Source organism: Canis lupus, chromosome 30, assembly GCF_011100685.1.
Source record: "Canis lupus familiaris isolate Mischka breed German Shepherd chromosome 30, alternate assembly UU_Cfam_GSD_1.0, whole genome shotgun sequence".
NCBI classification, from domain to species: Eukaryota; Metazoa; Chordata; class Mammalia; order Carnivora; family Canidae; genus Canis; species Canis lupus.
This window is the reverse complement of record NC_049251.1, coordinates 11,804,571-11,831,498: the sequence shown is the minus strand read 5'-3', so window position 1 is coordinate 11,831,498 and position 26,928 is coordinate 11,804,571. Positions and strand designations below refer to the sequence as shown.

At 54.4% G+C, this 26,928-nt stretch overlaps 2 protein-coding genes across 4 annotated transcripts; one reads left to right on the top strand and one right to left on the bottom strand.

The window, feature by feature from the left end:
• Window positions 1–164: 164 nt before the first annotated feature.
• Window positions 165–4,800, bottom strand: DUOXA2 (dual oxidase maturation factor 2). 2 transcript variants are annotated; one of them, XM_038580301.1, is made up of 7 exons: window positions 4,650–4,800; window positions 4,358–4,527; window positions 3,157–3,214; window positions 2,754–2,888; window positions 2,115–2,328; window positions 928–1,142; window positions 165–566 (listed from the first exon to the last, which is right to left on the bottom strand). In XM_038580301.1, exons 2-7 carry the CDS (start codon window positions 4,502–4,504, stop codon window positions 373–375), a joined length of 963 nt encoding a protein of 320 aa, XP_038436229.1. In that variant the 5' UTR covers window positions 4,505–4,527; window positions 4,650–4,800; the 3' UTR covers window positions 165–372. The 2 variants fall into 2 exon arrangements, with proteins under 2 accessions (XP_038436229.1, XP_038436230.1); XM_038580302.1 differs by having other exon boundaries at window positions 928–1,010.
• On the top strand, window positions 3,924–24,646 carry DUOX2 (dual oxidase 2). 2 transcript variants are annotated; one of them, XM_038580296.1, is made up of 35 exons: window positions 3,924–4,111; window positions 4,309–5,037; window positions 5,692–5,775; window positions 6,051–6,140; window positions 6,431–6,595; window positions 7,189–7,376; window positions 7,479–7,680; window positions 7,800–7,966; window positions 8,380–8,440; window positions 8,590–8,686; window positions 9,114–9,204; window positions 9,466–9,568; window positions 10,105–10,268; window positions 10,848–11,023; window positions 11,244–11,362; window positions 11,751–11,888; window positions 12,109–12,222; window positions 12,413–12,615; window positions 12,915–13,100; window positions 14,051–14,276; window positions 14,356–14,449; window positions 16,316–16,491; window positions 16,995–17,064; window positions 17,484–17,567; window positions 18,125–18,303; window positions 18,407–18,637; window positions 18,765–18,864; window positions 19,597–19,646; window positions 19,899–20,026; window positions 20,276–20,429; window positions 21,619–21,851; window positions 22,072–22,230; window positions 22,570–22,725; window positions 22,829–22,957; window positions 23,265–24,646. In XM_038580296.1, the coding sequence occupies exons 2-35, from the start codon at window positions 4,911–4,913 to the stop codon at window positions 23,385–23,387; spliced, it is 4,767 nt and encodes a 1,588-aa protein (XP_038436224.1). In that variant the 5' UTR covers window positions 3,924–4,111; window positions 4,309–4,910; the 3' UTR covers window positions 23,388–24,646. The 2 variants fall into 2 exon arrangements, with proteins under 2 accessions (XP_038436224.1, XP_038436225.1); XM_038580297.1 differs by lacking the exons at window positions 3,924–4,111; window positions 4,309–5,037 and adding an exon at window positions 5,068–5,196.
• Window positions 24,647–26,928: the final 2,282 nt, after the last annotated feature.

Sequence of the window (26,928 nt, the reverse complement as noted above, 5' to 3'; positions counted from 1 at the left end):
GCAGCTCTAGAAGATGCTGGCTCCTGTGGGTTCCCTTTGGGCTCACTAGAGGGCGCCCCTCTCCCAGAGCCTGTGGCAAGGCTGAGAGACTGCTTCCAACCCAGGGAAGTAGGCTGACGACTCATATTTCCCAAGCCTGGAAAAGCCATGGAATGTAACAGAAACAAGTTTAAAAAAAAATTATTTACAGCTCGCCCTGGGAGACCATTCTCAGGGCACAGGAGAGCGGCATGTCTGAGGCCGCCTGCTTTTCCCTGCGCCCAGCCTGCCGTGCAGGGACTGTCCTCATGCTCTTCTGGCCAGAGCTCAGCAGGTATTGCTACCGGGTTTGCAGAGGGCCGAGGCCGGGAGAAGTCCGCAGTTGAGTCTCCCTCAAAGGTTAGTACTGGTCGTTAAGTCCAGGGCTCCAAATTGCTTATGTAGTGGGTTGTTGAGGATGAGAGGCAAGCTCCCTTTCACCTGGCTACCATAGTTCTTGACACTTTGGTCCAAGAAGGTGCGAAGAGCGCTGGGCCGAGAGTAGTGGAGACTCACCACGGCCACTCCGAGGAGGAGGCACAGGATGCCTGCGGTGACCCCGACAGAAAGAAACAGGGTAGTCAGGTCTGCAGGCCAGAACCTGGCCAGCCCGCTTCCATCTCCCGGGAGCTACACCTTGCATTTCCTCCCCCAGCACATGCAGCAGAAAGACCTCTAATACGGATTACGTGATACACGAGTTCATGTGCTAACTGGGGCAAGCGCCCTTCAGAAGCCCCTGGCCTCCTCTGGAAAATGGGTATAACAGTGCCTGCTTGTAGGAGCTATTAAGAGGAGCAAATCAGATGATCTAGTATGTGGACTCATTTTGTAAACGGGGAAAGCGCACCTCGGTATGAGTCCCGTGCCCTCCCCGGGCCTCCCGGGATCCGCCCCCTCGGTCCTCACCCGTGGCCAGGGTGACCCAGAAGGCGGCACCGTAGTGAGTGGTGAGCGTGGAGGAGCCGAGGCGGAGCGGGCAGAGCGGCACGCTGGAGATGGAGGCGAAGGCGAAGGTAGAGAAGAGCGCGAAGGCGCCGGCGGTCAGGAGCGCCAGGCCCCCGTGGAGCGGGACGGGCATGGAGAGCAGCGCGTTGGAGAGGAGCCAGAAGCAGAACGCCACCCTGCGGAGGGGGCGCCGCACCGTGACTGGCTGCCCCGCCTCGCCTCCTCCGAGTCCCGACCCCCCAGCCACAGGGGCAGGGACGGCGAGCGCGAGGCGGAACCCTCCGGGTCTCCCTGGGTCCCGACGCCCTGTGCGGGCCTCCTGACGTCCCTGCGAGAGGCGGGGATTCTCGGCCCGCGCGCCCCCCGGCTCCCACGCCCCGCGCGCCCCCCGGCTCCCGCCCCCCGCGCGCCCCCCCGGCTCCCGCCCCCCGCGCGCCCCCCGGCTCCCACGCCCCCGCGCGCCCCCCGGCTCCCGCCCCGCGCGCGCCCCCCGGCTCCCGCCCCCCGCGCGCCCCCCGGCTCCCACGCCCGCGCGCCCCCCGGCTCCCGCCCGCGCGCGCCCCCCGGCTCCCGCCCCCCGCGCGCCCCCCGGCTCCCACGCCCCGCGCGCCCCCCGGCTCCCGCCCCCCGCGCGCCCCCCGGCTCCCGCCCCCCCGCGCTCCCCCCGGCTCCCACGCCCCGCGCGCCCGCGCCCCCCGGCTCCCACGCCCCGCGCGCCCCCCGGCTCCCGCCCCCGCGCGCCCCCCGGCTCCCGCCCCCCGCGCGCCCCCCGGCTCCCACGCCCCGCGCGCCCCCCGGCTCCCGCCCCGCGCGCGCCCCCCGGCTCCCGCCCCCCGCGCGCCCCCCGGCTCCCACGCCCCGCGCGCCCCCCGGCTCCCGCCCCGCGCGCGCCCCCCCGGCTCCCGCCCCCCGCGCGCCCCCCGGCTCCCACGCCCCGCGCGCCCCCCGGCTCCCGCCCCCCGCGCGCCCCCCGGCTCCCGCCCCCCGCGCGCCCCCCGGCTCCCACGCCCCGCGCGCCCCCCGGCTCCCGCCCCCCGCGCGCCCCCCGGCTCCCGCCCCCCGCGCGCCCCCCGGCTCCCACGCCCCGCGCGCCCCCCGGCTCCCGCCCCCCGCGCGCTCACTCCCGCCGGCCGGGCCTCCAGGCTCACCACAGCGCGGCGGAGGCGAAGTGGCCCGCCAGGCGGTACTGGCGGTACAGCCCGCAGGGGCTGCTCGGGGTGAACTTCTCGGCCAGGTAGAGAACTGGATCGGGCAGCCCCTTCTCCAGGGCGTCCCAGTACTCCGCGGCGTAGTTCTCACCCAGACGCCACTTGAAGTGCTCGTTGTAGTCGATGGTCTCGTTCAGCTGATGCACTGGGGTCCCTGCGACGGGAGGGCGGCCGGGGTCAGGGAGGTCGCACCATCCGGGACCGCGGCTAAACTAATACGGATGGGAGGGGGGAGGGTGTGCGGAAAAATGGGTTCGGCAGCGGTTGGAGAGAACACGGATCCGTGAGGACTAAAAACTATTCAAGGGAATGCCCGGGTGGCTCAGCGGTTGGGCGTCTGCCTTTGGCCCAAGGTGTGATCCCGGGATCAGGGGAGCATGGAGCCTGCTTCTCCCTCTGCCTGTGTCTGCCCCTCTCTCTGTGTCTCTCATGAGTAAATAAATAAAAGCTTAACAAAAAAAAAAAAAAGGAAACCATTCAAAAACTATTCAAGCCTGTGGGGTCCGAGATTTCCTCTGGCTGCCCCTGCCGCACTCCCCCCACCACCCCATCTGCTACTCCAGAAGTTCAAGCCCCCACCTGTGAGTGTGATATTAATCCCCTCCAGGCCGATGTGCAGACCAACGTGAGCGCTGACTCGTGCTGCACTGAATGCCTTGTAGGATGTGTTGGTGTTAATCCCTCCCACTGACCACTGTGCGCTGAAGTTCACGGCTGTGGGGGGGGGGAGGATTAGGGAGAGAATTGAGGACAAGGAAATTGCAGAGTGGGAGGGCAGACAGGACACTGTACAGAGAGATGGGGGCTCTAGGGGTCCAAGGTGGTAGACACTGTAAGGGTGGAAGAGTGGGCACTAGAAAGAGCCAAAGAATGGGAAGAGAGAGTGGAAAATAAACCCCAAATCTCCATTTCCCTAGGTGCCCTCCACCCACCTCCATCCTCACCCCAGGTCCTCTCCTGATCCATTGCACAGCACACTCACCCACAATTTCTGCGCCTATGAACAGACTGAGAAGAACTCTCACCAGCCAGAACCAGCGCTGCAGGAACAGGAACCTCTGTCAGGCCTGGTAACTGCCCAACTAGAGCCCCCAAGACCTCCCTTGACCCCATGCCACCTAGATCTTTAGTGCCCTTGCAACTGTCCTCTCCTGCCCCACACCCTTTTCCCAGTTACATTCCTGATGTTTTGAAGTTACAGTCTTGCTTTCTGTGCAAGTCCCTCTGAACCACTGGCATTTCCAAAGTTTTCTAGCCAGGCACTTCTGCCTCCCTACCCCATTTCCCAGTCCACTCTGCAATCTGGCTCTCTGCCTGGTGTTGTCCCATCACCTTCACTCCCACCAGCCTCCCCCCCTCCCCCCTCCCCCATCTGGCTCCTGGTCCTGGTCTTGCCAGCTACTTGAGTCACTACTATGGTGAGGCTCAGTAAGTCCAGAAGTGCTAGGCAGGCTGAGGTCACCTACCCCAGGAGAGGGCAGCCTCAGTGTCCTGTTGCCAAGTAGAGAAGGAGGGAATGCAGCCTCTCAGATATTCCTAGTTGCACCAGTTTCCCAAGGAAACCAATACAGAGCAAGATTCAGGAAGGCTAGATAGTCCTAGACTTGAAAAACAACTTATGTTCTAGGAGAAGGGGGAGTCCAACAAAAACTACCCAGTCTGCTACGACTTTGAATCCTGCATGGGAGTCCCCGAGTTCCTAGGATGGGAGAGCCCATACACATGCATTTTAACCCAGCACACCAGTGAAACACAGCAGTCTCAGCCACTGGTTTCTATCCTTTTGGTCCACTGGTCAGTACTTGGAGGCTGAAACTGGAGTGCAGCCACAGTCTGAGGAGAGGAGGGAGACTCCAGCAGCATGTGAAGACTAGAAGTAGCCCCAGGATTCCTGGACTGGGCACCCACTCTCTGTAGCAGCCTCCTGAATGATCCAGGTGGGATCAGTCTCTAGAATGTCTTGTACAGGGCCTCAACCTCTCTCAGTCTTTGGGCAGCGGTGTAGGGGGAGGGGGGGCAGTGCCTGCTGCACCAGATTTCTGGGTCTGCTCCATCTATGTTCCTCCGGTTCAACATTTCATCTGACTATTCATGGAGGCCCTTATTACAGTATTACCTGTCCTATGTCTTCGAGAGACAAGCTGCCCATGACCCTCAGGCCCTAGCATCTAGCATCTCCTTACCGAGTGACCACGGATCCCAGGCAAGATGAGCAGGAAGCTGGCAGCCAAGGCCAAGAACACCAGAATGACGATGAGCAATGGGACGCTGAAGCCAGGGGCATGCCGGGGTTGGGGGTAGAAAGACAGCTCGCCATTCCACAGAGTCATGCTGCAACCGGGCCAGGCTGGGTCTGGTGGAGAGGGAAAAGTGAGAACCTGGCAACCGAGCCCGAATCCCAGTTCTCTTTACCCAGTCTCCTGTGTTCTTGGACAGGACTCAATGGGCTGGTCAAGTCTGAGCTCCTCAACTCACCCCTAAGGAAGCAGAGTGGCTGGCTGCCTTCAAGTGCTCTGGGTTGGCCCCAGGAGGGGTCGGGTAGGCAGGAGAGAGGAATTATTTCTCACTGGCTATAGCCAGTTACTTTCGCAGCTCTGTGGTTCACACAGTGTTTGTAAGCGGTGCAGGACCTGGAGCCCTTTTATAGTAGCCAGGGCAGCTGGCTGGGCCATTGTCTGGGCTTGGCAGCTGGGTGGGGTTGGGAAGAAATCCTGCAAATAAGGGGTGGAGGCTGCTATGCAAATGAGGGGAGCCCTACCATCACAGCAAGAGGGTGAGCTTCCTGTCCAGATGCAGACTCTTGGCATTGATCTGACTCAAGTGGACACCAGGGCAGCTAGCCTTAGAGGATCCAGAAAAGAGGGTAAGACTGCTGCTGGGGAGGCAAAGGATCTTCAGAGTTGGGAGGGGCAGGGGTGGTGGTACTGTGTTGGGAAGATGGAGGTTGGGAGGAGAGCAGAGAAGCAAAGATTCTTAGAGGAAAGAAAAACTTCTGACCCCAGATGGGGGTCCTAAACCAGAGGTTGGACAGGAGTTTGGGGCCTGATCTTTCCATCCCTCTTGTCCATGCACAGGCATTCACTGCAGAGTAGGAGGGGCTGCAGATCATGGGTTCCCAGCTCACTAATGGCTTTCCCTTCCATGCCTCCTCTAGGAGAAGCAGTTACAGAGGGCTTGGGGATGGAGATTGGAGGTTGTCCGGTGGGGGTGGAGATGCGGGCAGGTGGCTGCGAGGCTGGATGTAAAGTTCTGCCTGGGACTGACCAACCTCAGAGGACTAGTGGCCTGGGGGGTTCCTTTGGCCACTGTTAGTTCTTCCACCAGGTAGAAAGTGGGGACCCAGTGTCAGTGTTTACCAGGTATCCTGAAAAGAGTGGCATGCAGGTGTGGATCTTTGGTGATGCTTCTAAAAGCTTTGCTCCAGAAGTGGAAACATGAGGCACCTCTTCCCCAGTGCGGGCTGCAGGCATGGGGACACTAGCTCCTCGTCCCTCACTTTTCACCTCCCACCTCCCAGGCAGCGGGTTCAGCATGCTCTGTGCAAGGCCAGAGGCAGTGGTGCTCCTGGGAGCTCTGCTGACTGCATCCCTGGATCCCGCGGGTAAGTATCCGGCGCCCCTCGCTTCGGGATGTCACCCCGTACCTCCTGAGGACCGGGAGGAACAGATGCAGGCAAGCTACAAGATCCGTCAAATCACACGGAGCGGGATGGGAAATATCCCAGGGCAGCTTCAAAGCCGCTCAGGTGTTGCCTCTTGGGTAAGGTTGGGGGCGCTCTGTGAGCGGGAGAAGCACGGGCGAGGCCGTCGTGTCCCCGGGTGGTCGTGGTCGCAGGGAGGCTAGCGCTGGGCGGACCACTCACTCTCTGACCCCCAGGCGGCCAGGACTCACCCCCACTGTCCTGGGAAGTGCAGCGCTACGACGGCTGGTTCAACAACCTGAGGCATCACGAGCTGGGCGCAGCGGGTGAGTCCCGTGGTCCGGGGCGGGGGTGAGGGTGGAGGGGGTTGGGGGGATGGCTAGTGGAGAGCCGGGCGGCGGGAGACCCCGCGCGGAGATGCGGGGAGCGCGCCGCCAGCCGCACCCCGCCCCCTCGCTGTCTGCGCCCGGAACTCTTACGCACTCCAGGGACCAGGAGACCCCGGGAAGGAGGGTCTCGTCAGGGAGGATGGGGATCGGACGTGGTGTAGGGAGAGGTTTGAGGGCTTGTTGGGGACGGAGTGCCCGGACAGAGCTCGGCTCCCCGCTTCGCACAGGCTTCCGACTGCAGCGCCGCGTGCCGGCCAATTACGCGGACGGCGTTTACCAGGCCCTGGGGGAGCCCCTGCTGCCCAACCCGCGCCTCCTGAGCGACGCCGCCACGCGGGGCCCGGCCGGGCAGGCATCCCTGCGCAACCGCACCGTGCTGGGGGTCTTCTTTGGTGAGAGCAAAGTGGGAGAACACGGGGGCGATCAGTCTCTTAGCTCAGCGCCTGGGGAGAGGGGCCCGGTGGCCCTCTGCAAGAGCGCAGGGGACGGACCCAAGCCTCCCAGGCACCTCCTCCTCCGCACTGAGCCGCACTCCCAGCCTTTCTATCTCAGAGGGATTTGGGAGTGTCTCGACTCAGGGATATTTGCTTTTCCGATCTTTCTCTTACCCCTTGCTCCAAACCTGGGAGTGTCCCTGGACCGCCACTATACATACCTCCTAGGTGCTGAGTCCTCCGCCACCGCTCTCCTGCCAGTATGATTATATCCTCTTTCCTGCGAAGAGAAAGGGGGAGGCAAAATCTGTTGGGGGATGGGAATCAGTTTGGGGAGCCCTTACACTCGTATTATCTTGATTGCTGCAACAATGTTATGAGGTGGGTGGAGGGGAAACTATATCCCCACTCTGAAAATTAGAAAAAAAAAAGACCCGGAGCTGGTGGTAGAGCTTGCACTCCAACATGTCTTTTGACTCTTAAGAAACCTAGAGAAACTCGCTGCCCAAGGGGAATGGCCATTCCCATCAGTTTGGCCCCCTTGCCAACAGGCTACCACGTGCTCTCGGACCTGGTGAGCGTGGAGACACCCGGCTGCCCAGCCGAGTTCCTCAACATCCGCATCCCGCCCGGGGACCCGGTGTTCGACCCCAACGGGCGCGGGGACGTGGTCCTCCCCTTCCAGAGGAGCCGCTGGGACCCCGAGAGCGGACAGAGCCCCAGTAACCCCCGGGACCTGGTGAGACGAGGCAGGCGGGCTCCCGGGTGCGGGTCCTCCCACAGCCTCGCCCGCGGACACCCGCCTCCGCCAGCGCGGCTCAGCCCCCCGGTGCCCCCGCAGACCAACGCCGTGACGGGCTGGCTGGACGGCAGCGCCATCTACGGCTCCTCGCACTCCTGGAGCGACGCGCTGCGGAGCTTCTCCGGGGGGCAGCTGGCGTCGGGGCCCGACCCCGCCTTCCCCCGGAACGCGCAACCGCCCCTGCTCATGTGGAGCGCGCCCGACCCCGCCAGCGGCCAGCGCGGGCCCGGGGGCCTGTACGGTGAGGCCGGGGGCGGGGGCGGGGGCGGCCGGGGGCGGGGGCGGCGGCGGCCGGGGCACTCCCCGTGGTCACACCGCCGCCCATCTCCTCCCTGCGGCCCTGGCCCTGCGTGCGTGCAGCCTTCGGGGCGGAGCGAGGGAACCGCGACCCCTTCCTGCAGGCGCTGGGCCTGCTGTGGTTCCGCTACCACAACCTGTGCGCGCAGCGGCTGGCCCGCCAGCACCCGCACTGGGGGGACGAGGAGCTGTTCCAGCACGCGCGCAAGAGGGTCATTGCCACCTACCAGGTCCGTCACACGCCCTCCCCTCGTCCCCCGCCTGCCCCCCACCCCCCCACCCCCACCGTGCCCCGCGGAGCCCTCGTTCCTCGCATGAGCAGCCCCCAGAAACGCCCCTTTCCAGGAGGACGCTGCTCCCCAGAACTGGAGCTAGCATCTGGGAATGGACCCCAAGGAGGAGGGGCAGGCAAAGGGCTATTATACAGGAGACTTGGCTGTGCTTCTTAGCTAGTGGTCCCTGCTCCCATCCCGTGTTCCTAGTGGGGGACAGGCCTCCACACCTGTCCCGTTTGACTTGCCTCCCTTATGACTGACTGCCCCTGCCTGGCCCTCATCTCCCACCTAAGGCTTCCCTGGGCTCAGGTCCCTCCAGCGGGACTGCTCCAGCACTTGCCTCCCTTTTGCCCTCTCTTGACCCTCAGAACATTGCTCTCTATGAGTGGCTGCCCAGCTTCCTGCAGAAAACACTCCCAAAATATACAGGTAAAGGAGTTGGGTTAAGATATCGGGATTATGGAAGAGGAGCAGTGGCCGGGGGTGGGGGTGGCCAGGATCCATAGGATCCATAGGGTAAGTGCATGTATGGCACGATGTGATAAGGAGTCTATTTCTCTTATTACCATATGGGGCAGGGTATCATCCTTTCTTGGACCCCAGCATCTCCCCAGAGTTCCTGGTGGCCTCTGAGCAGTTCTTCTCCACCATGGTGCCCCCTGGCGTCTACATGAGGTGAGGGAGGGGCTGACAGTGGGAGAGGTGTAGAATGCTGGCAGAGGTGAAGAATCAAGGCTCCTCAGGGACCTGGCGCCTTTTATACAACTCCACAGTTTAATGGGGAAGAGAAGCAGAATTTGGAACCCTAAAAAGGACCCTGGGGTAGGAGTTTCAATCTTAACAATCCCTCCTAATGGCTGAACTTTGGTTGCTGAGAGCAGGATTTGTCCAGCAGTTGGGTTACTCTCATTCCCCACCTTCCCACTGTAGGTGGGCAAAGAACAACCCATACCTTCCATCCACACACATTGCCACATCTCTGCTACGTTCAAAGAGTTTCAGTCCTCAGTCCTGGCCATACCCCTCTGAGTCTCTCATCCCACTCAACCTCATCTCAGCTTTTTCCCTGATTTCTCATCTCATCCTTGATTCTCCATTTCAGAAATGCCAGTTGTCATTTCCAGATGGTCCTGACCAAGGATTTGGGCAGCTCCCCAGCTCTCAGGGTCTGCAACAGCTACTGGCTTCGGGAGGTTAGCCTGGGGTCCGGGTCATGGGAAGGTGGGTCAGTGTCAGCCTGGACACACATGCTGGGAAAAGCAACCATTCCCTTTCTCGGGTGTTGTTGCTCCAGGTAGTAGGGATCAGAAAATTATCTGGAGACAACAGCTCAAAAGAGTCTAGGATGGGCCAAGGGCTCTATGTCCTGAGGTACTGCAGTGGTTCAGGGTGACAAGAGCCAGGCTTTGGGGAGAGGCCCAAGAGCCTACCTTGAATGTGTTGTTTATTTCCAGAACGCCAACCTGAACAGTGCCCAGGCGGTGGATCAGCTCCTGCTGGGAATGGCCTCCCAGATTTCAGAGCTAGAGGACAGGATAGTGGTTGAAGATTTGAGGGGTGAGCTCAAGAACCAGAGGGGAGAAGGGCCCAGAGGCCCAGAAGCCTGGGGATCCTTCTGGATGAATCAACAGGCAGACCCTAGAATATCTACAATGTGGGAACACAGATACACACACTGCAAATAGAAGAAAAAATATTTTATTTTGGTTTTTTTTTGCTTAATTTGAGCTTAGTGTAGTTTTTATTCTAACTTACCTATGCTTAAGAGTGGGAGGAGGGGTGACAGCACAAACTCCTTGGTGCTTAGGTCTCTAAAGCTTTTCATCCAGCCCTTTCATGAGGTTAAGGAGGTAAAGGACAGGGAATATACTACTTGGTGACTAGAACAGTCTTGAGTCCCAGAGGAAGATTCTTGCCAGAAAAATTGCCTCCCATCACACATGGTAACATTGACCCCACATGGAGGCAAGGTTGATATGGGCCCATATATTGGGAGTGCTGGGATGGGTAGTTCCAACAGCCTAAAGTAAGGCTGCTGGACAAAGAAGGGTCAGGAGGATTCAGTCTATAGCCTGGTCCTCCCTCCTTATCAGACTACTGGCCTGGCTCTGGCAAGTTCTCCCGCACAGACTATGTGGCCAGCAGTATCCAACGTGGCCGAGATATGGGGCTGCCCAGCTATACCCAAGCCCTGATGGCTTTGGGGTTGGAGATTCCCAGGAATTGGAGTCATATCAACCCCAATGTGGACGCCCAGGTGAGAAATACTAATGATGGCAATGGCAGCTAAAACTTTCTTGTTTTAAGACCTGTACGTATGTAACTCATTTAATCTATATCAAGAATATTATAGGGTAGATACTATCATTACCCTTATTTTACCAATGACATAGTTGGTAAGTCAGTCATAGAGACAGGATTTAAATTCAGCCCTCTGATTCTAGAGTGTGTTCTATGTTCCTCACTGCTACACTGTACCATTCCTGCAGGCTGGCCTATGTTGGGTGCCATTGTCCTATTCTTGCTGGTGCCCTCCTCATCAATTGGGTGACCTTGAAACTGCTCATTGTTGGGGCCGGATAGTCTGGGTAGTGGATATGGTCCTCAGGCACCTCACAGTGGTCTCACCATGGGTGGAGACACATTTGTCCTTCCATCAGACTTGCCACTCTTGAGGGGGGCTGTCTAGGAAGAGGAGACTCCCTCAGGCCTGAGCAGCAAGCCGGAAAGCTGAGGGAGTCCTGTGTTTGAGGATGGAGCAACAGTGACTGCCCTTCCTAACACAAACATGCGTGTGTGTGCACACACATACTCCTCACTTACTGTGATGCCCCAGGTGCTGGAGGCCACAGCTGCCCTGTACAACCAGGACCTGACCAGGCTGGAGCTGCTCCCTGGGGGGCTTCTGGAGAGCCATGGGGACCCCGGGTCCCTCTTCAGTGCCATCATCCTCGACCAGTTTGTGAGGCTGCGGGATGGTGACCGCTATTGGTTTGAGAACACCAGAAATGGGTAAGGTCTGCCGGCGCACCTTCCTCAGACTCTACCTTGGCCTGAGCCCCAGAACCTCTGTGTGTAATGTCAGCAGCCTCAAGGGCCTTTGATTCCCAGCTGGCCTCACCCTTCCCCCCAGACTTTCTGGGTCTTTTTCCTCATCTGGGTCCCTGGATCCGAGATTGCTGGAGGCTGGCAGCCCCTTCCCATGCCAACAATTCCTGGCTTTCTCCAACAGGCTATTCTCCAAAGAGGAAATTGCGGAAATAAAAAACACCACTTTTTGGGACGTGCTGGTGGCTGTTACTAACGTGAACCACAGTGCTCTGCAACCCAATGTTTTTATCTGGCATGACGGTGGGTGGCCTGGGAGAACATAGTGAATGGCAGCCAGAGAAAGGACTAAGCATGGAGGGGGAATCACTTTGGTCCTGTCCAGGGAGCCAGGTGCCAGGAAGTCCCTTCTGTATGCAGGGAAGCCTGCATGAGGGTGACTGCACTGGGAAGCGTGCATTAGGCTGCCTCCCCTCGTAGGGACTAGACTGGTTTGCAGGCTGTACTCTGTGGTCAAGCTGGGATGGATACTGAGAACAGGATATGGAAGGAGACTTTTTGAGGGGAACAAGCTCCAGAGAGGTGGGCCTGGGAAGGAGAAGGGTACCTGGTTCTTTACAGGAGAGAGAAGAATACCTGACCTATGAGTGAGATGCTCAGACTTTGAGATCTTCTGTATCCTTTCCCTTAGGTGCCCCCTGCCCTCAGCCTCGGCAGCTCACAACTCAAGGCTTGCCCCAATGTGTGCCCCTAACCGTGTTTGACTACTTTGAGGGCAGCGGTCCTGGTTTTGGCATCACCATTGTGGCCCTCTGCTGTCTTCCGTTAGGTGAGCCCTTCACACCCTCACCCACCTCTTTTCTCCTGGCTGTTGCCCTGCCCTCTGATTGTCCCTGCCCCTCATAATGTGCTGGTCTGTGGGACTAGCTTCTCGCTGCAGTTGAAGCCAGGTGCACGGGACCTTGTGAAGGGAGGGGCAAGAGTAGAACCTTCAGTGAAGCTGTGGGCAAAGGGGCCCTTCCCCACTGGTTCCTTCTGATCCTTTTCAGTGAGCCTGCTTATCTCTGGGGTGGTGGCCCATTTCCGAGGCCGAGAGCGCAAAAGGCTACAGAAGAAAGGCAAAGAGAGTGTGAAGAAAGAAGCAGCCAAAGACGGTGTGCCAGGTGAGATGGGGCTGAGGGGAGAGACGGGAGTGGGGGTCAGATTGGGGGCCCTGGGAGAAAAGCCAGGTTACAGATATGAGGTTAAAGCCAGGCTTTGGGGTGCCTGCTCAGACTGGTAGAGTGGAATTGGCTTGAGGTTAGGGGCCTGGGTACCTCTGTTGAACTCTCTGCCCAATTGTCCCTTCCCCAGCGATGGAGTGGCCAGGCCCCAGGGAGAAAAGCTATCCCATCACCATCCAGCTGCTCCCAGACAGGCGACTGCAGGTCCTGGACAGAAAGCTGTCTGTGCTCCGCACTGTCCAGCTGCAGCCCCCCCAGCAGGTCAACCTCATACTGTCCAGCAACCGTGGATGCCATACCCTGCTACTCAAGATCCCCAAGGAGTATGACCTGGTATGGCCCCTCCTGCCTCCCCTACCTGGAATGCTTATTTATGTATCTCCCCTCTCAGAGCAAGTCCTGTCAGCTTGCCCTCTCCCCAGCTACAGAGCTCCCTTGTGAAGGCAATGCTGGGGAGAGCCCACACTCAACATGACCCTCCCTCTGACCCTTTGGTCTACTCACTGGGTTCCAGCCTGGATAGATTGGCAGGGGGCAGCTTTTCTCCCCTTCCCTAAACTCAAGGTCCCTTTGAGGGGAGACTGGACCAGAGCTGGAGCTCTGAGCACTGGCACGGGCTTCCTTCTACCCAGGTGCTGCTGTTTAACTCTGAGGAAGAGCGGGGCACCTTTGTGCAGCATCTGCAGGACTTCTGTGTGCAGTGGTCTCTGGGCCTTGACGTGGCTGAGATGAGAGAGAATGAGCTGTTCAGAAGAGCTGTGACCAAGCAGCAGCGGGGCCGAATCCTGGAGATCTTCTTCAGATACCTGTTTGCCCAGGTGCCATAGCTGTATCTTTTGGAGACAGGACCTGGCCCAGGGGTTGGAGGGAAGCTGGGCTGGACAGGACCCTACATGGGGTAAACTAAGCTTCTGCTCTCTGGGCTGGAGACAGACACTTTTGACTGGATTGTAGCTTTGCCACTCATTCCCTGCCTGACCTTGGGCTAGTCCCATCGTCTCTGCTCTGTATCTCCATTTCCTCATCTATAAAACAATGATTTAGATAGGATCCATCACCTTGGGTTGTTGTGACACTTCAGTAAGATAGTCTACATTAGTGGTTCTCAAAGTGTGGCCCCTGGGCCAGCAGCAGCCACCTTACTTGGGAATTTGTTAGAAATCTAAAACCTCCCCATCAAATCTAGTAAATCAGAAACTCTGTGGTTGGGGCCCACAAGCCCTCCAGGGGGCTTTACATTTTGAAAAACACTGTTCTGTGTATAGTGTTTTATCCAAGTGCTTGGTACACTGTAGGCATTTAACAAATGGTAGTTACACATATATGACTTTTAAAATTTTTGTATGATGGGCAGAGACCAAATCAGGCAAGATAAGAGAACATATCTCTAGCCTCTTCCTGCCTGTCCACCCTTGTCTATTCCTCTTCTGTCCCCAGTATAGGCTCTTTCATTTTGCATTTTGCATCCCAAACTTTGCCCTTTCTCATTCCCCCCTTGCCCTGCTACAGACCTAACATCATCCCATCCCTACTGTGTAAAGCTCCCAGATCTTGGGTCCAAGGAGAAGATGGGCTAGTTGCTAGAGGTTTGAGTCACCCCCTCAACAGGAGAGCAGAAGCCCAAGGCAGAAGTATAACTAAGGGCCAGGAGTAGTCACTAGGGCTCACCCTTTCTGAATTGGGCTTTGGGGAGATATAAAGGGTCACTGAACTGCATCCAGCCCAGGCCTCATCTCCTTATCTCTCTCCCTCTGCTGCCCAAATACAGGTGCTGGACATCGACCAGGCAGATGCAGGGACCCTGCCCCTGAACTCATCACAGAAGGTGCGGGAGGCCCTGACTTGCGAGCTGAGCAGAGCTGAGTTTGCCGAGTCCCTGGGCCTTAAGCCCCAGGACATGTTTGTGGAGTCCATGTTCTCTCTGGCTGACAAAGATGGCAACGGCTACCTGTCCTTCCGGGAGTTTCTGGACATCCTGGTGGTCTTTATGAAAGGTAGAGGGAGGGTGGGCCATTCCAGGAACCAGCAATCTTTCAGCATAGAAGTGATCTGCATCCCCCTTTCTCTTTCCAGGCTCCCCAGAGGACAAGTCTCGCCTGATGTTCACCATGTATGACCTTGATGCAAATGGCTTCCTCTCCAAGGATGAGTTTTTCACCATGATGCGGTACAGTGTGGGCCCTTCCAGTTCTGAGACTCCCTGCTATTTGAAACAGGAAAACACGTCAATTCAGAGGAGGGTGGGTGAGGAGGCTATATGACCATCTGTTTTGAGAGGTGGCTTAGCTACTGCATCCTAGGCTCTCAGAGCATCCAGCCTCATAAGTGTATCTGGCCAGGCCTCTGCCTCCAGGAGGGTCTATTATCTGCACTGTCTATACCAGCCAGAAAGTTCTCCTTCCCCAGCTAAAAACAAACAAACAAACAAACAACAGTGACAACCGAACCCACATGACCAATAACAAATGTCTACTAGCCCCTTTTGGATGCCTTTGGATCTTTGTAAACTCTTGCATACCCTAACACTGTGCTTTACGTTGTGAAATAATGGATGGAGGATGGATGATCTTGGTCACTCTTCCAATATTAATCACCATGACATGCAGGAGGAGAAACATGGGAAGTTCTCCTATAATCTAGCCCCCCTTTCTTCCTGCTTCTTAAGCTATTTCTGGTTGTGGTGTGCTGCTAAAGACCAGTTTTGAATGCATAGACTTCTTATTCTTTAAGACACTGTTTCAGTAACACAGTCCCCTTCAGCTCCATAAGGACAGGGTTCTTATTTCTCTTTTGTTTCCCACTGACTCCATCTCTTCTGCACTGTGATGAGCACATAGCAGGTATTCAATACAATCTTAATTGGGTGGAGTAGATGAGTAAATGAATAAATAGAATGCATAAAACAGTGCAGAGTCTTTTATCTTTTCTACCTTAAGCCTTTCCATTTGCTCTCAGCATTCCCCCTCACTGCTGCATCCCTCTTATAGCCCAGATACCACAACTGGACATGGGTGTCTAAAAGGCTAGGGTGAGGCTGCCTGGGTGGCTCAGTCAGTTAAGCATCGGACTCTTGATTTCGGCTCAGGTACTGATCTCAGAGTCGTGGGACTGAGCCCTGAGTCAGGCTCCCTGCACAGCAGGGAGTCTGCTGGAAGATTCTGTCTCTCCTTCTCCCTCTGCCCTTCCCCCCACTAGCTCTCTCTCAAATCAATCAATCTTTAAAGGCTAGGGTGAAGCTGATTGCTGTCCATCCCTCCATGGGTGTGCCATTGCAGGCCCAGGCCTGGGTGAGGCTCTAGGAAATCTAGGAGAAGGTCCCTGTCTCCCAGGACAGAGCATCCACCTTCTCCGCCTGTACTCAGTTGTGAATCCTGCTCAGTCTCACTTGGATGATGTGTTTTTCTAATGTGCTTGCTTTGCCATGCTCACAAAGGTATCTTTCTATTGGACTCACGCAAATGTGCATGCTTGTTTTGTTTTTGTCCCAAAGCACAGCCTGAGAAAAGAGTGTGGCCACTGCCTCTGTCACTCTGGGTGCTATATCAGATGGGGTGTGTAGACACTCCTCTCTGTACCCTGAAGTGCTGGCACAAGGAAGCACAGCCAATGTAGCTATATCTCCTCCTGCCCCCCCCCCCCACGGGCTGTCTATGCCCCCACTGGACTGTGAAAGGGGGAAGCCAGCGGTGGCATGGGATGCGTTAACACAGGAGAGTGGGCAGAGAGCCTGCCACATGAGAAGCCTGTGGCCCATCTGGACGTGTCCCTACCCTAAGTGGACATTCATCCTACCTTTCAATGCCCCCTTGTTTGAGGGCTGCTTTCTCTAACTGGTCAAGGTCACTTTCAATTTCAAACCCTTGGCCACCCCACCCAGCTTCATGTTAGCTGCAGGCTGGATGAACACTTTCTCTGTGCCATTTCCCGGGTCACTGGTAACCACATTAGATCATCTAGGGCCCGCCCCACCCTGCACCTGCCTGAACCTGACCTTGCTGGATGACAGGCTGCTCTGTCTTTCCTCCTCCTCCAGGTCCTTCATCGAGATCTCCAACAACTGCCTGTCCAAGGCCCAGCTGACTGAGGTGGTAGAGTCCATGTTCCGGGAGTCAGGCTTCCAGGACAAGGAGGAACTGACGTGGGAGGACTTCCACTTCATGCTGCGGGATCATGACAGTGAGCTCCGCCGTACGCAGCTCTGCGTCAGAGGTGAGGTGGAGGTGTGTGAGTATGTAAGAAATGGTAGGAGTCAGGGAGAGATGTTCCTTCAAAATGAGAGTTACTGGTGGATAGAATCACCCAGGTTTTATTTCTCCCCAAGTCTTTTGTGCCTAGTATAGAGCCAGATACATGTAATCAAGGGTGTCACATTCAGCTGTGCAATCTGTTCACTGCACAAAGATGCCTACCGAGACATCAGGGGGTGGGCTGAAATCTAGCCTACATGCCACTCACTAAGCTCATGCACATGGGCCTGGGGTGTATCTAGTCAGATGAAGAGGCATTATTTTCTTTATACAAAGGATGCGGTGGTCTCCTTTTCTAATGGTACCAAGTCACCACCTTGTCTAGCAGTGGCTGCCTTGTGTCCAATGGGTACTCAGGGTGGGTAGTGAGGGGAACAAGACTGGAACGAGAGATGAGAACATGATCAAGTCTCTGGCAAGTGCTGTGGCAGCCTTCCTGGAGAAGACTCTCGTTCTTCTCTTCAGGTGTTGGAGACATCTTTAAACCAAACATCAGCTGCCGAGTCTCATTCATCACTCGAACTCCTGGGAAACGGTGAGCAGGAATGGAGCATTGGCAGGTCCCCTCAGCCAGGTTCCCTGAAGAGAAATGAAGGAAGTAGTGCTGGCTGAGTCAGTCCCTGGAATCAGCTATTTGCCCTCTGAAAGAAGTTCCTAGTACATGAATGATCCTGGTTCAAATTCCAGTGCTTCTCCCACCCCATGTCCCCATGTGGCTCAGGAGCCTGGCTCTCTCCCTGCCCCTCCAGGACAGAATCCTTCTCAGCAACAGAATCTTTTATTCATTCTGCCTTGCATCTCCTGCCTGGCTTCTCTCTGCCCAGTTTTACAGGCGGCTTCTGTGGGCAGGGATGGGTCCCAGGATCCATCCCCATCTCCTGAAATTCTGGTCTGGTGGTTCTTCTCCTGGCCACAGAGACAAGGGGAGAACAAGCCCCATTTTCCGTTTCTCAGCTCCTGTTCCCAGGACTTGGAGTTCTCTGCCTCAGAAGCCCCAGAGCTGGGAGGCCCTGGGCTGAAGAAGAGGTTTGGAAAAAAGTGAGTATTTTCCAGACCCCTGGGTCCAAGGAAGCATGGGGAAAAGTCTCAAAGTCTCTGGGCCCTGTCCACCCTTCCTGGACACACAAGGAACCATCATGTATCTCATTCCACGTGTCCCTGACCTGACTCGTGGGCCACAGAGCCTAATGATCCTTCAACATCTTCCAGCCTTTGCACCCTAGTCTTCAGGCAAGAGGCTTGGCCCTCAGATACAATACAGAGATGGCAGTAAGGGGCCTCCTGGCTCCTGCCTGCCTTGGGCACAGCAGCAAGGCCAGGGGCAGTGGGGGGTGGGAACAGCAGGAGGGAAGGACGGAATGAGCAGGAGGAAGATAACGTGAAGCAGTGGGAAGACAGAAGAGTGAGTAGATGGAGCAAATAAATATTAGGTAAAAGTTGGAGGAGGGTAGGAGTTAACTTCCCATAAGCTGCTTCCTTCATCTGTTCTGGCCCATCCTGAGCCCTGCCAGGTCACTAGGTCTCCTTTGTGGGATGGCATTTAGGGGAGGCTGGGGTGCCCTGGTCTTAGGGCCAGCCGCCTCCCATGGCTGCAGGGTGGTGGGGCCCACACCCCGGCTGTACACGGAGGCACTGAAGGAGAAGATGCAGCGTGGCCTCCTGGCTCAGAAGCTGCGGCAGTACAAGCGCTTCGTGGAGAACTACCGGCGGCACATCGTATGCGTTGTGGTCTTCTCAGCCATCTGTGCCGGCCTGTTTGCAGAGCGTGCCTACTGTGAGAGCTCCAGGTTATGGGCAGTGGGGAGGGAGATGTGGAGAGCCCAGGTGTCTGACCCCAGCCTCTGTGCCCTGCTGATCCCCCCACCACCCCTGCCCAGATTATGCCTTTGCCTCGCCACCCTCGGGCATCGCAGAGACTACCTTTGTGGGCATCATCCTGTCCCGGGGCACAGCCGCCAGCATCTCCTTCATGTTCTCCTACATCCTGCTCACCATGTGCCGCAACCTCATCACCTTCCTGCGAGAGACCTTCCTCAACCGCTACGTGCCCTTCGATGCCGCTGTGGACTTCCATCGCTGGATCGCCATGGCTGCTGTTGTCCTGGCCAGTCCGTGGCTCCTGGGCATCCCCCCTTCCCTTGTTGCAACCCCCTGGGTCTAGCTGGGAGGGAAACAGTCCCTCGGGTAGGAGGAAGAGTTGGCCCCGAGTGACATCTCTAACATGATCTCTCTCAGTTTTGCACAGTGCTGGCCATGCAGTCAATGTCTTCATCTTCTCAGTCAGTCCCCTCAGCCTGCTGGCCTGCATCTTCCCCAACATCTTCATGAATGATGGGTCAGTTCTGGGGAGGGTTCCCCCTTGGAACACTAGGAGCAGGCCGAAGGGTATAATGGAAAAGAAATAGATGGCACTTAACTCCACTCTCTCATTGAATGAGAGTGAGAAGCCTGGTGGGGGAAGCTGAAAGGTGACTTCCTTGCTCTGGAAGCAAGCTGGCCATGATTAGCCCAGAAAGACATTTGAGAGTTGAATTGGAGACCTTTCCCCACACTTACCTGGCACAGAGCTTGGTATCTTAGCCTATCATTCATTCACTGGGCAGACATTTATGGAGCACATCTTATGTGACCATCCAGGTGCCAGGGAATAGGCAGGATAAATTCATGCAGTCATTCAGCAAATACTTACTGAGTATTTACTTCAGCCTGGTGTTGTTTGAGCAAAGGGATTTACTTCAGCCTGGCGTTGTTTGAGCAAAGGGATTAGAGCAATGAGCAGAGCCACACCCTTGCCCCCATAGAGCTTACAGAATATGAAGCAGTCAAGGAAGCAAATGTCAGCTGTGGTAGGAGAGTTCAAGATAACACGGGGAAAAATTGCCAAGATAACAGAGGGTAGAGCTGTGGGAGGCTCTATGGAGGCCATGTCCCTCAGATGGATCCCTGGCCATCTGAGTGGAGGCCCAGTAACCTTAGCAGTCAGGGCCAGCAGGAGCAGAGTCACATGGTGACAGTGGGGGAGCCAGTCCTGCCCCAAACAGAAGTTCCATATATCTTTGCCCTACAGGTCCCAGCTTCCCCAAAAGTTCTACTGGTGGTTCTTCCAAACAGTCCCAGGTAGGGAGTGGGGCTGTCTGTAGGGTGTGGGGCTTCTATCTCAGGATCTCCACTTAACATGAATACCTGCTTGTTTGTAGTGGTCGTGGTTTCTTTCTAGTCTCCATGTCAAGCCCTGGCTGCAGCCCCTGCAGACAAGCTGGGCCAGGGAGGTCAGAGAAGGAGGGCAGAATGGGGGCAATGCTCTGTTGTATTCTCACCTCATGCTGAGGTCCTGAGAATATTCTCTGAGCCAGTCCCCACTGCTCTCAGGCATGACAGGGGTGCTCTTGCTCCTGGTTCTGGCCATCATGTATGTCTTCGCCTCCCACCACTTCCGGCGCCGCAGCTTCCGGGGCTTCTGGCTGACCCACCACCTTTACATTGTGCTCTACGTGCTGGTAAGGGCTTCCTCTGGGCAGGGACAGGCCATGGGGCAGGGATGAGTGCTCATGATGAGGGTAGGGAGCAGGCTGAATTGGACCTCAGATCTCAGGGTAAGACCTTGAGATCGAAGACCCCAGCCTCTGAAGTCTATACTGGCTTTGTCTACCCAGCCCAGGTGAGGGCCGGTCAGGAGGTGTCTAGGCAAGGGGAGTTCAGGGAGGGGGCCTGGCTGCCTGAGCTGTACTAACTGGCCATGTCTCCAGCTCATCATCCATGGCAGCTTTGGCCTGATCCAGCTGCCACGTTTCTACATCTACTTCCTGGTCCCGGCACTAATCTATGTGGGGGACAAGCTGGTGAGCCTGAGCCGGAAGAAGGTGGAGATCAGCGTGGTGAAGGCAGAGCTGCTGCCCTCAGGTACCAGGCCCAGCCTGACCCCAGGTGGACAGCATTGGAAGTCAACTCACGAGGTGTGTGGAGACAGCTCTCCAGGCCTCCAGACCACAATGGGGGCTTCTGGTAGCCTCTTGGGGAAGAGGCTTTCTTGATGCAAACAGAGCCCCAGAAAGGGCTATGCTTGCCCCCAGGAGGCCTTGCAAACAATGAGAAGAGACTGTGAGAAGAGGCAGCTGAGAGTGCATACAAAGAGGTTTAAGGACGACACAGACTACCTCCTGTGTGGCCTGGGTAGGGCTTGGGGAATCATAAATACCCCTCCCATCCCTTCTTCTAGAATAACTATCCCCCCTTCAGAAATGGGCAATAGGCCCACATTTTGAGAGTCTGTGTTGGCCAAAGTGGCAATTCACATCACTGTAGAGGCTGGCAGAAGATGATTTTAGGTGTTGTAGGACCATCTAATCTTCAGAACTAACATAGTAAGAAAATTAACCTCATTTCAACTTTATGTCAATTAAGATTACTCCAGGACAAAGCCTCAGCATGGAGCTTTGTATGCCTTTTGTACTCTCCAGTACTTGCAAATCAACATTTTTTTTCTTCAAATCAACTTTTTAAACAAAGAGAATGGGCCTGAAGCTCAGCTATGGTCAGGTACCAAACAGTACCCAGCGAAAATTTGATAAAATATACTGCCTTCTATTTAGAATACATGATCACATGATACTGGTTTTCTACCCATTTTAGCAATCTGAAGTTTGTCAAGGTAAATCAAATTGAAAAAAGTAAGTCAATTTAAGGAAAAATATTAAACAATAGTTCAGAGGTGTGTAGAAATGGCCCATCACAAAAGTAATTGATTCTCAGATGGTGGAGGTTTGGTAAACACTGAATTGGTCCTTGGGGAACTCGAGGTCCCCTACCTGTAGACTGATAGGAAGGTGGTCTAGGGCCCAGGACTTTCATGGGAATAAGGAGTGGAGGAGAAGAGAGGAGCTGGAAACAGGAGCAGAGAAACCCAGCTCTTGGGTTACCCAGGAAAGAGAGAAAGGGATCCTCCAACTCCCACCTCCAGGAACCCCACTTGCTCAGACCATATGTCCACTCCCCGTACCTTGGTTGTGTGGAGAAGACAGGACATCTGCCAGTCCTCAGGCACTAGGAGCAAGCGTTCTGATCCCTTCCCTTGCCTGTTCATGACCCCCAGGAGTGACCCACCTGCAGTTCCAGCGACCCCAAGGCTTTGAGTATAAGTCAGGACAGTGGGTGCGGATCGCCTGCCTGGCTCTGGGAACCAATGAGTACCACCCCTTCACACTGACTTCTGCACCCCATGAGGACACACTCAGCCTGCACATGCGGGCAGTGGGGCCCTGGACCACTCGCCTCAGGGAGACCTACTCACTTCCAAAGGGTGACGGCTGTGCCAGATACCCAAAGGTGCCCACCACTGGGAATCACTTTGGGGGATCCAGCATTGGCAAAGGCTTCCCACCTCCTCTACCCTGAGACTAGATGCTCCAGCCAGCACAACAGCAGGCTGGTACCTCAGAAAATGCTAGAATGTTCCTATGTCCTTCTTTTCCCTGCCCCATCCCCATTTCTAACCTCAGAGCTGAGGCCAGGCCAGGCTCATCTCCTCTCTCTCTTTGGTTGGCAGCTGTACCTTGATGGACCATTTGGGGAGGGCCATCAGGAATGGCATAAGTTTGAGGTGTCAGTACTGGTGGGAGGGGGCATTGGGGTCACCCCCTTTGCCTCTATCCTCAAAGACCTGGTCTTCAAGTCATCCTTGGGCAGCCAAATGCTCTGTAAAAAGGTGAGTGTCTCTCTCCCATTCTTTGAAGGAATGGAGACAGACTGCCTGATTGTGTCCCCACATCATAGCAGAGTAATATGAGGAAAAGCCCTCAGCTCCTAGGCACTGAGGCTTCTGAGTCATTCATACATGGTTATCCACATGCCTGACATTTGAGGGAGGGAAGGAGTTATGGACAGAAGGGCCTCTGCTGGAGTCTGTTGGTTATAAGCTTATGGGGTTGCCAGAGTTTTGGTGTCTGTGGGTGGTCTGAGGTTTTCCAGCCTCTCAGGTGAAGGCATCTGGAGTGGAGGAACCTTCAGCTGAGTTGAGTCCTGAGCTCCAGCCATGTATCCCCAGATCTACTTCATCTGGGTGACACGAACCCAGCGGCAGTTTGAGTGGCTGGCTGACATCATCCGGGAGGTAGAGGAGAATGACCACCAGGACCTGGTGTCCGTGCACATCTACATCACCCAGCTGGCTGAGAAGTTTGACCTCAGGACCACCATGCTGGTATGTCAGGGCCGGCCAGGCAGGGCAGGTAGGTGGGCCACCATCTAGACTAAGAGCTGACCCTGGCTTGGCTGTGACCTTCCTCCTCCACTCCATCTCCCAGTACATCTGTGAGCGGCACTTCCAGAAGGTGCTGAACCGGAGTCTGTTCACGGGCCTGCGCTCCATCACCCACTTTGGCCGACCTCCCTTTGAGCCATTCTTCAAGTCCCTGCAGGAGGTCCACCCACAGGTCAGCCCCTCCCCACCTGCCCTGGGACCCTGGCTTTCCCCTGCTGGGATATCCTGGCCTTCAAGCAGCCTGCAGCTGTAATCTGAATGGAGAACCACCCATGTCAGCCCCAGGATAGGGTCAGGTGTTGGAGGAAGGCTTCAGACCTGACCCCCTGCAGCCCCCAACTCAAGCCTCCTCTTTAGGACTAGGGGTCAATGCCTTGGTCATTCCAGCAGGCTCAAGAAGCAGCTTCCTTTTGGGGGTGAGCATCTTAAGCCTTCAGGCCTCTCCTCTCTGCAACCATTCCTTTCAACACATTTGATAGGTACCGAAGATTGGGGTGTTCAGCTGTGGCCCTCCAGGAATGACCAAGAATGTAGAGAAGGCCTGTCAGCTCATCAACAGGCTGGACCAGGCCCACTTCGTGCACCACTATGAGAACTTCTGAGAACTTCCTGGTTCCTGTTTTCCCTCTGTGGACCAGCCCTACCAGCAGTTTCTTTCTCAGGCCTCAGCTGGGAAGCTAGAAGAGCCCCTCCCTCCTGGCCCCATCTGTCCTATGCTCTGAGAAGGTGGAGAAGACCCCTCTAGCTAAAGTCACAGCAGGTTATGGCAAACAAAAGTAGGATGGGGACAGTCCCTGCCTTGTAACATCTGTAGAGGTGAAGAGATATAATAGTGTCTGCCTCCGATCAGTCCCCATATCTCTGCTTTCCTTGCACAAAGTTGATGTATTGCTTTGGTATTGGACTCAGCATTTGAGGGCTAAGTGAGAATCTCCTCAGAGCCTAGCTCAGAAGCCATGATACTTGGAACCTAGACCGTCAAACTGCCTCTGTTCAGTCTCTGAGGTCTTGTCCTTCCAACTCTACCCCTGACCCCTTCTTATTCTTAAAGGGTCAGGAACACTGAAAAATAACCAGAGAACAAAGATGGCTCCCTAGTCCTGATGTTTCTGCAGTCAACCAGCAATGCCTGATACCATGATCTTTTGATGGATCCTCTCTGAGTCTGTGGGGCAGCCCCTTGGCTCTGAGACTAAGGGAGTCCAGCCTGTCTGCCAGACACCCAAAATTCCCTCTCAGTTTCCTACTTCCACAGAAGCCGGGTGACCAGCTGTCCCGGTTTGCCCAGGGCACTCCCAGTTCTACCACTAAGAGTCTCTTATCCTAGGAAACATCTGAATCCTAGGCAACTCAGACAAAGTTAGTGACCTCACACAGGAGGCAGCCTGGGATGTCATCTCCATACTCAGCTCTTTAAGACACTTTCTTTTCCTTCTGCAACTGACCCTTTCCTAAAAATCTGAGCTTTAATTTTTTTAAATTTAAGTATAATTTGCATGCAGCAAAGTGTGCAAATCGTAAAGTTACATGTCCATGTGTCAACATTACCCAAGTCACGATATAGAGCATTTCCAACAGTCTCCCCCAACCAGTAGAAGCAACCACTGATGTGATTTCTGTCACCCTGGATTAGGTTTGGCCATACTGAATGTATTCTTTGGAAACTGGCTTCTTTCACTCAGCACAATATCTTTGTGATTCATCCATGTTGTTGTGTGTATCAGTGGTATATTCATTTTCATTGCCAAATTGTATTCCATTATAGAAATGTACCAAAGTGTTTATCCATTCTTCTGTTGATGGACATTTGGGTTGTTTCTAGTTTTTGGTAATTCTGAATAAAGCTTCAATGAACATTCTCGCACCTGTCTTTGGTGGACATAATGTACTCATTCCTCTTGGGAATATATCTAGGAGTGGAATTGCTGGGTCATGAAGTTTTCCAGCCAATAGGACCTATGGCAGGGAGAGTTTCTGTCCATCTCCACATCCCTGCCCTATGCGCCTCTCTTCATTGGTCCCAATTTCTTCTGACGGGGCAAATGCCTTTAGCTCCTAACCCTCTATACTGAAGGAATCTCTCTGACAGAAGTGGAAGAATGCTGGATCAGAAACCAGGATCCCAGTGCCAACTCTATCCTTAACTAGCTACAGAGGAAAAACTCTTAATTTCTCTGAGCCTGCTTCCTCGTGTATTAAAATGTCTGTGTGGGTATTAGGAAGTCAGATAGCAATACTGGTCTGAAAAAGATGCAGATGGAAAATGTATGTGTTGTGTGCCAGTCTCAGCCCATTAATAATCAGTGTTGTAGCTGGACCAGCCCTTGTGGTTCTTCTTATGATTGCAAGATGCCCCCATCAGGAGACTTTGAAAGAGATGAGGTTTGTTACTTAAAGTGTTGGAAATTACATGACACACCTGGGACCACACAGGGAGGTCATAGCTCAGGCCTGGGGGTCTGTGTCTATTGGGGTAGAGGATGGGTGCTTAGGGTTTCACAAGCTCACTCTTTACTGGTGAATTTAAAACAAGAATAGAGAGGCTCCAGACTAACTGGGTTGACAGTGGAGCACACAACTCTTGATCTCAGGGTTGTGAGTTGGAACACCGTGGGTGGTTCAGTTGGTTAAGCATCTGACTCTTGATTTTGACTCAGGTCATGATCTCAGGGTTGTAAGATCAAGCCCCAGCAGGGAGCCTGCTTAAGATTCTCTTTCTGCACCTCTCCACCTCTAAAAAAATTTTTTTAAACCCCTAAGAGTGGGAATCAAAAGTACAGGAAGAGAAAAACAAGCAGTTCAAGGAGTAGAAATCAACCGAGACCTCTAAAACAATGGAACTTTGAGTGGTGTGGTGGGAGGGAGCCACAGCCTGGCTCTTTATCTAGCCATGTGGCTGGTAATGTGTTTATTCAAGATAGCCATCTTTTAAATGACTGCCTCTTTTTTTTTTCATATTTATTGAAAAATAATTAACCTGTATCACTATATTACTGTATAGGTTTAAGCAGTAGAGTATAATGGTTTGATTTACATATATTGTGAAATAATCACCACAATAGCTTCCACTAACAACATTCATCATATCATATAACTACTATAAAAAGAAAAGAAGCAAAGAAAAAATAATTTTTTTCTCCTTGTGATGAGAACTCTTAGGATCTACTCTCTTAGCATCTTTCCTGTATATCATTCAGCAGGGTTAGCTGCAGTCACCATGTGGTGCATTACATCCAAGTACTTATTTATCTTATAATTGGAAGTTTCATACCTTTTGATCCCCTTCCTCTAATTCCTTATCCCCACCCCCACCTCTGGTAACCACATATCTGATCCTTTTTCCTATGAGTTTGGTTGCCTTTTTTTTTTTTAATTCCATATATAGGTGAGATCATACAGTATTTATCTTTCCCTGTGTGACTTCTTTCACTTGGCATAATGCCTTCAAGCTCCATCCGTTACTACAAATGGTAGGATTTCCTCATTTTTTTTATTACTGAATAATATTCTGTATATATACATACATAGCACAACTTCTTTATCCATTTATCCACTGATGGACATTCAAGTTGTTTCTGTGTCTTGGCTAACATAAATAATGCTTCTATGAACATGGCAGTGCAAATACCTTTTCAAGTTAGTGTTTTTGTTTCCTTTAGATATACTCCCAGAAGTGGAATTGCTGGATCTTATAGTGGTTCTATGTTTACTTTTCTGAGGATCCTCCATACTGTTTTTCAGAGTGGCTGCAAATTGTAATCCTACTAACAGTGCACAAGGGTTCCTTTTTCTCCCCAGCCATGCCAGCATTTGTTATCTCTTATCTTTTTGATGATGGCTATTCTAACAGGTATGAGGTTTTAGTTTGCATTTCCCTAATGACTACTGATATTAGCATCTTTTCATGTACCTGTTGATCTTTTGTGTGTCTTCTTTGGTCCTTTGACCGTTTTTTAAAAGGTTTTATTCATTTATGGGAGAGAGAAAGAGAGCAAAGGGAGGAACAGAGGGAGAGGGACGAACAGACTCTGTTCTGAACAATGCAGGGCTCTATCCCAGGACCCTGAGATCATGAATTGAACTGAAACCAAGAGTCACATGCTCAGCCAACTGAGCCACCTAGGTGCCCCTCCTTTGACCATT

Bases quoted from the DNA above. Each gene is read 5' to 3' on its own strand.
- DUOX2 (XM_038580296.1), top strand. From the start codon at position 4,911: ATGCAAATGAGGGGAGCCCTACCATCACAGCAAGAGGGTGAGCTTCCT. The intron at 6,596-7,188 runs GTGAGAGCAAAG...CCTTGCCAACAG, and splicing joins CGTGCTGGGGGTCTTCTTTG to GCTACCACGTGCTCTCGGAC. The intron at 12,616-12,914 runs GTATGGCCCCTC...CCTTCTACCCAG, and splicing joins TCCCCAAGGAGTATGACCTG to GTGCTGCTGTTTAACTCTGA.
- DUOXA2 (XM_038580301.1), bottom strand. From the start codon at position 4,504: ATGACTCTGTGGAATGGCGAGCTGTCTTTCTACCCCCAACCCCGGCAT. The intron at 2,889-3,156 runs GTGAGTGTGCTG...CCCCCCCCACAG, and splicing joins CATAGGCGCAGAAATTGTGG to CCGTGAACTTCAGCGCACAG. The intron at 2,329-2,753 runs GTGGGGGCTTGA...CTCCCGTCGCAG, and splicing joins GATTAATATCACACTCACAG to GGACCCCAGTGCATCAGCTG.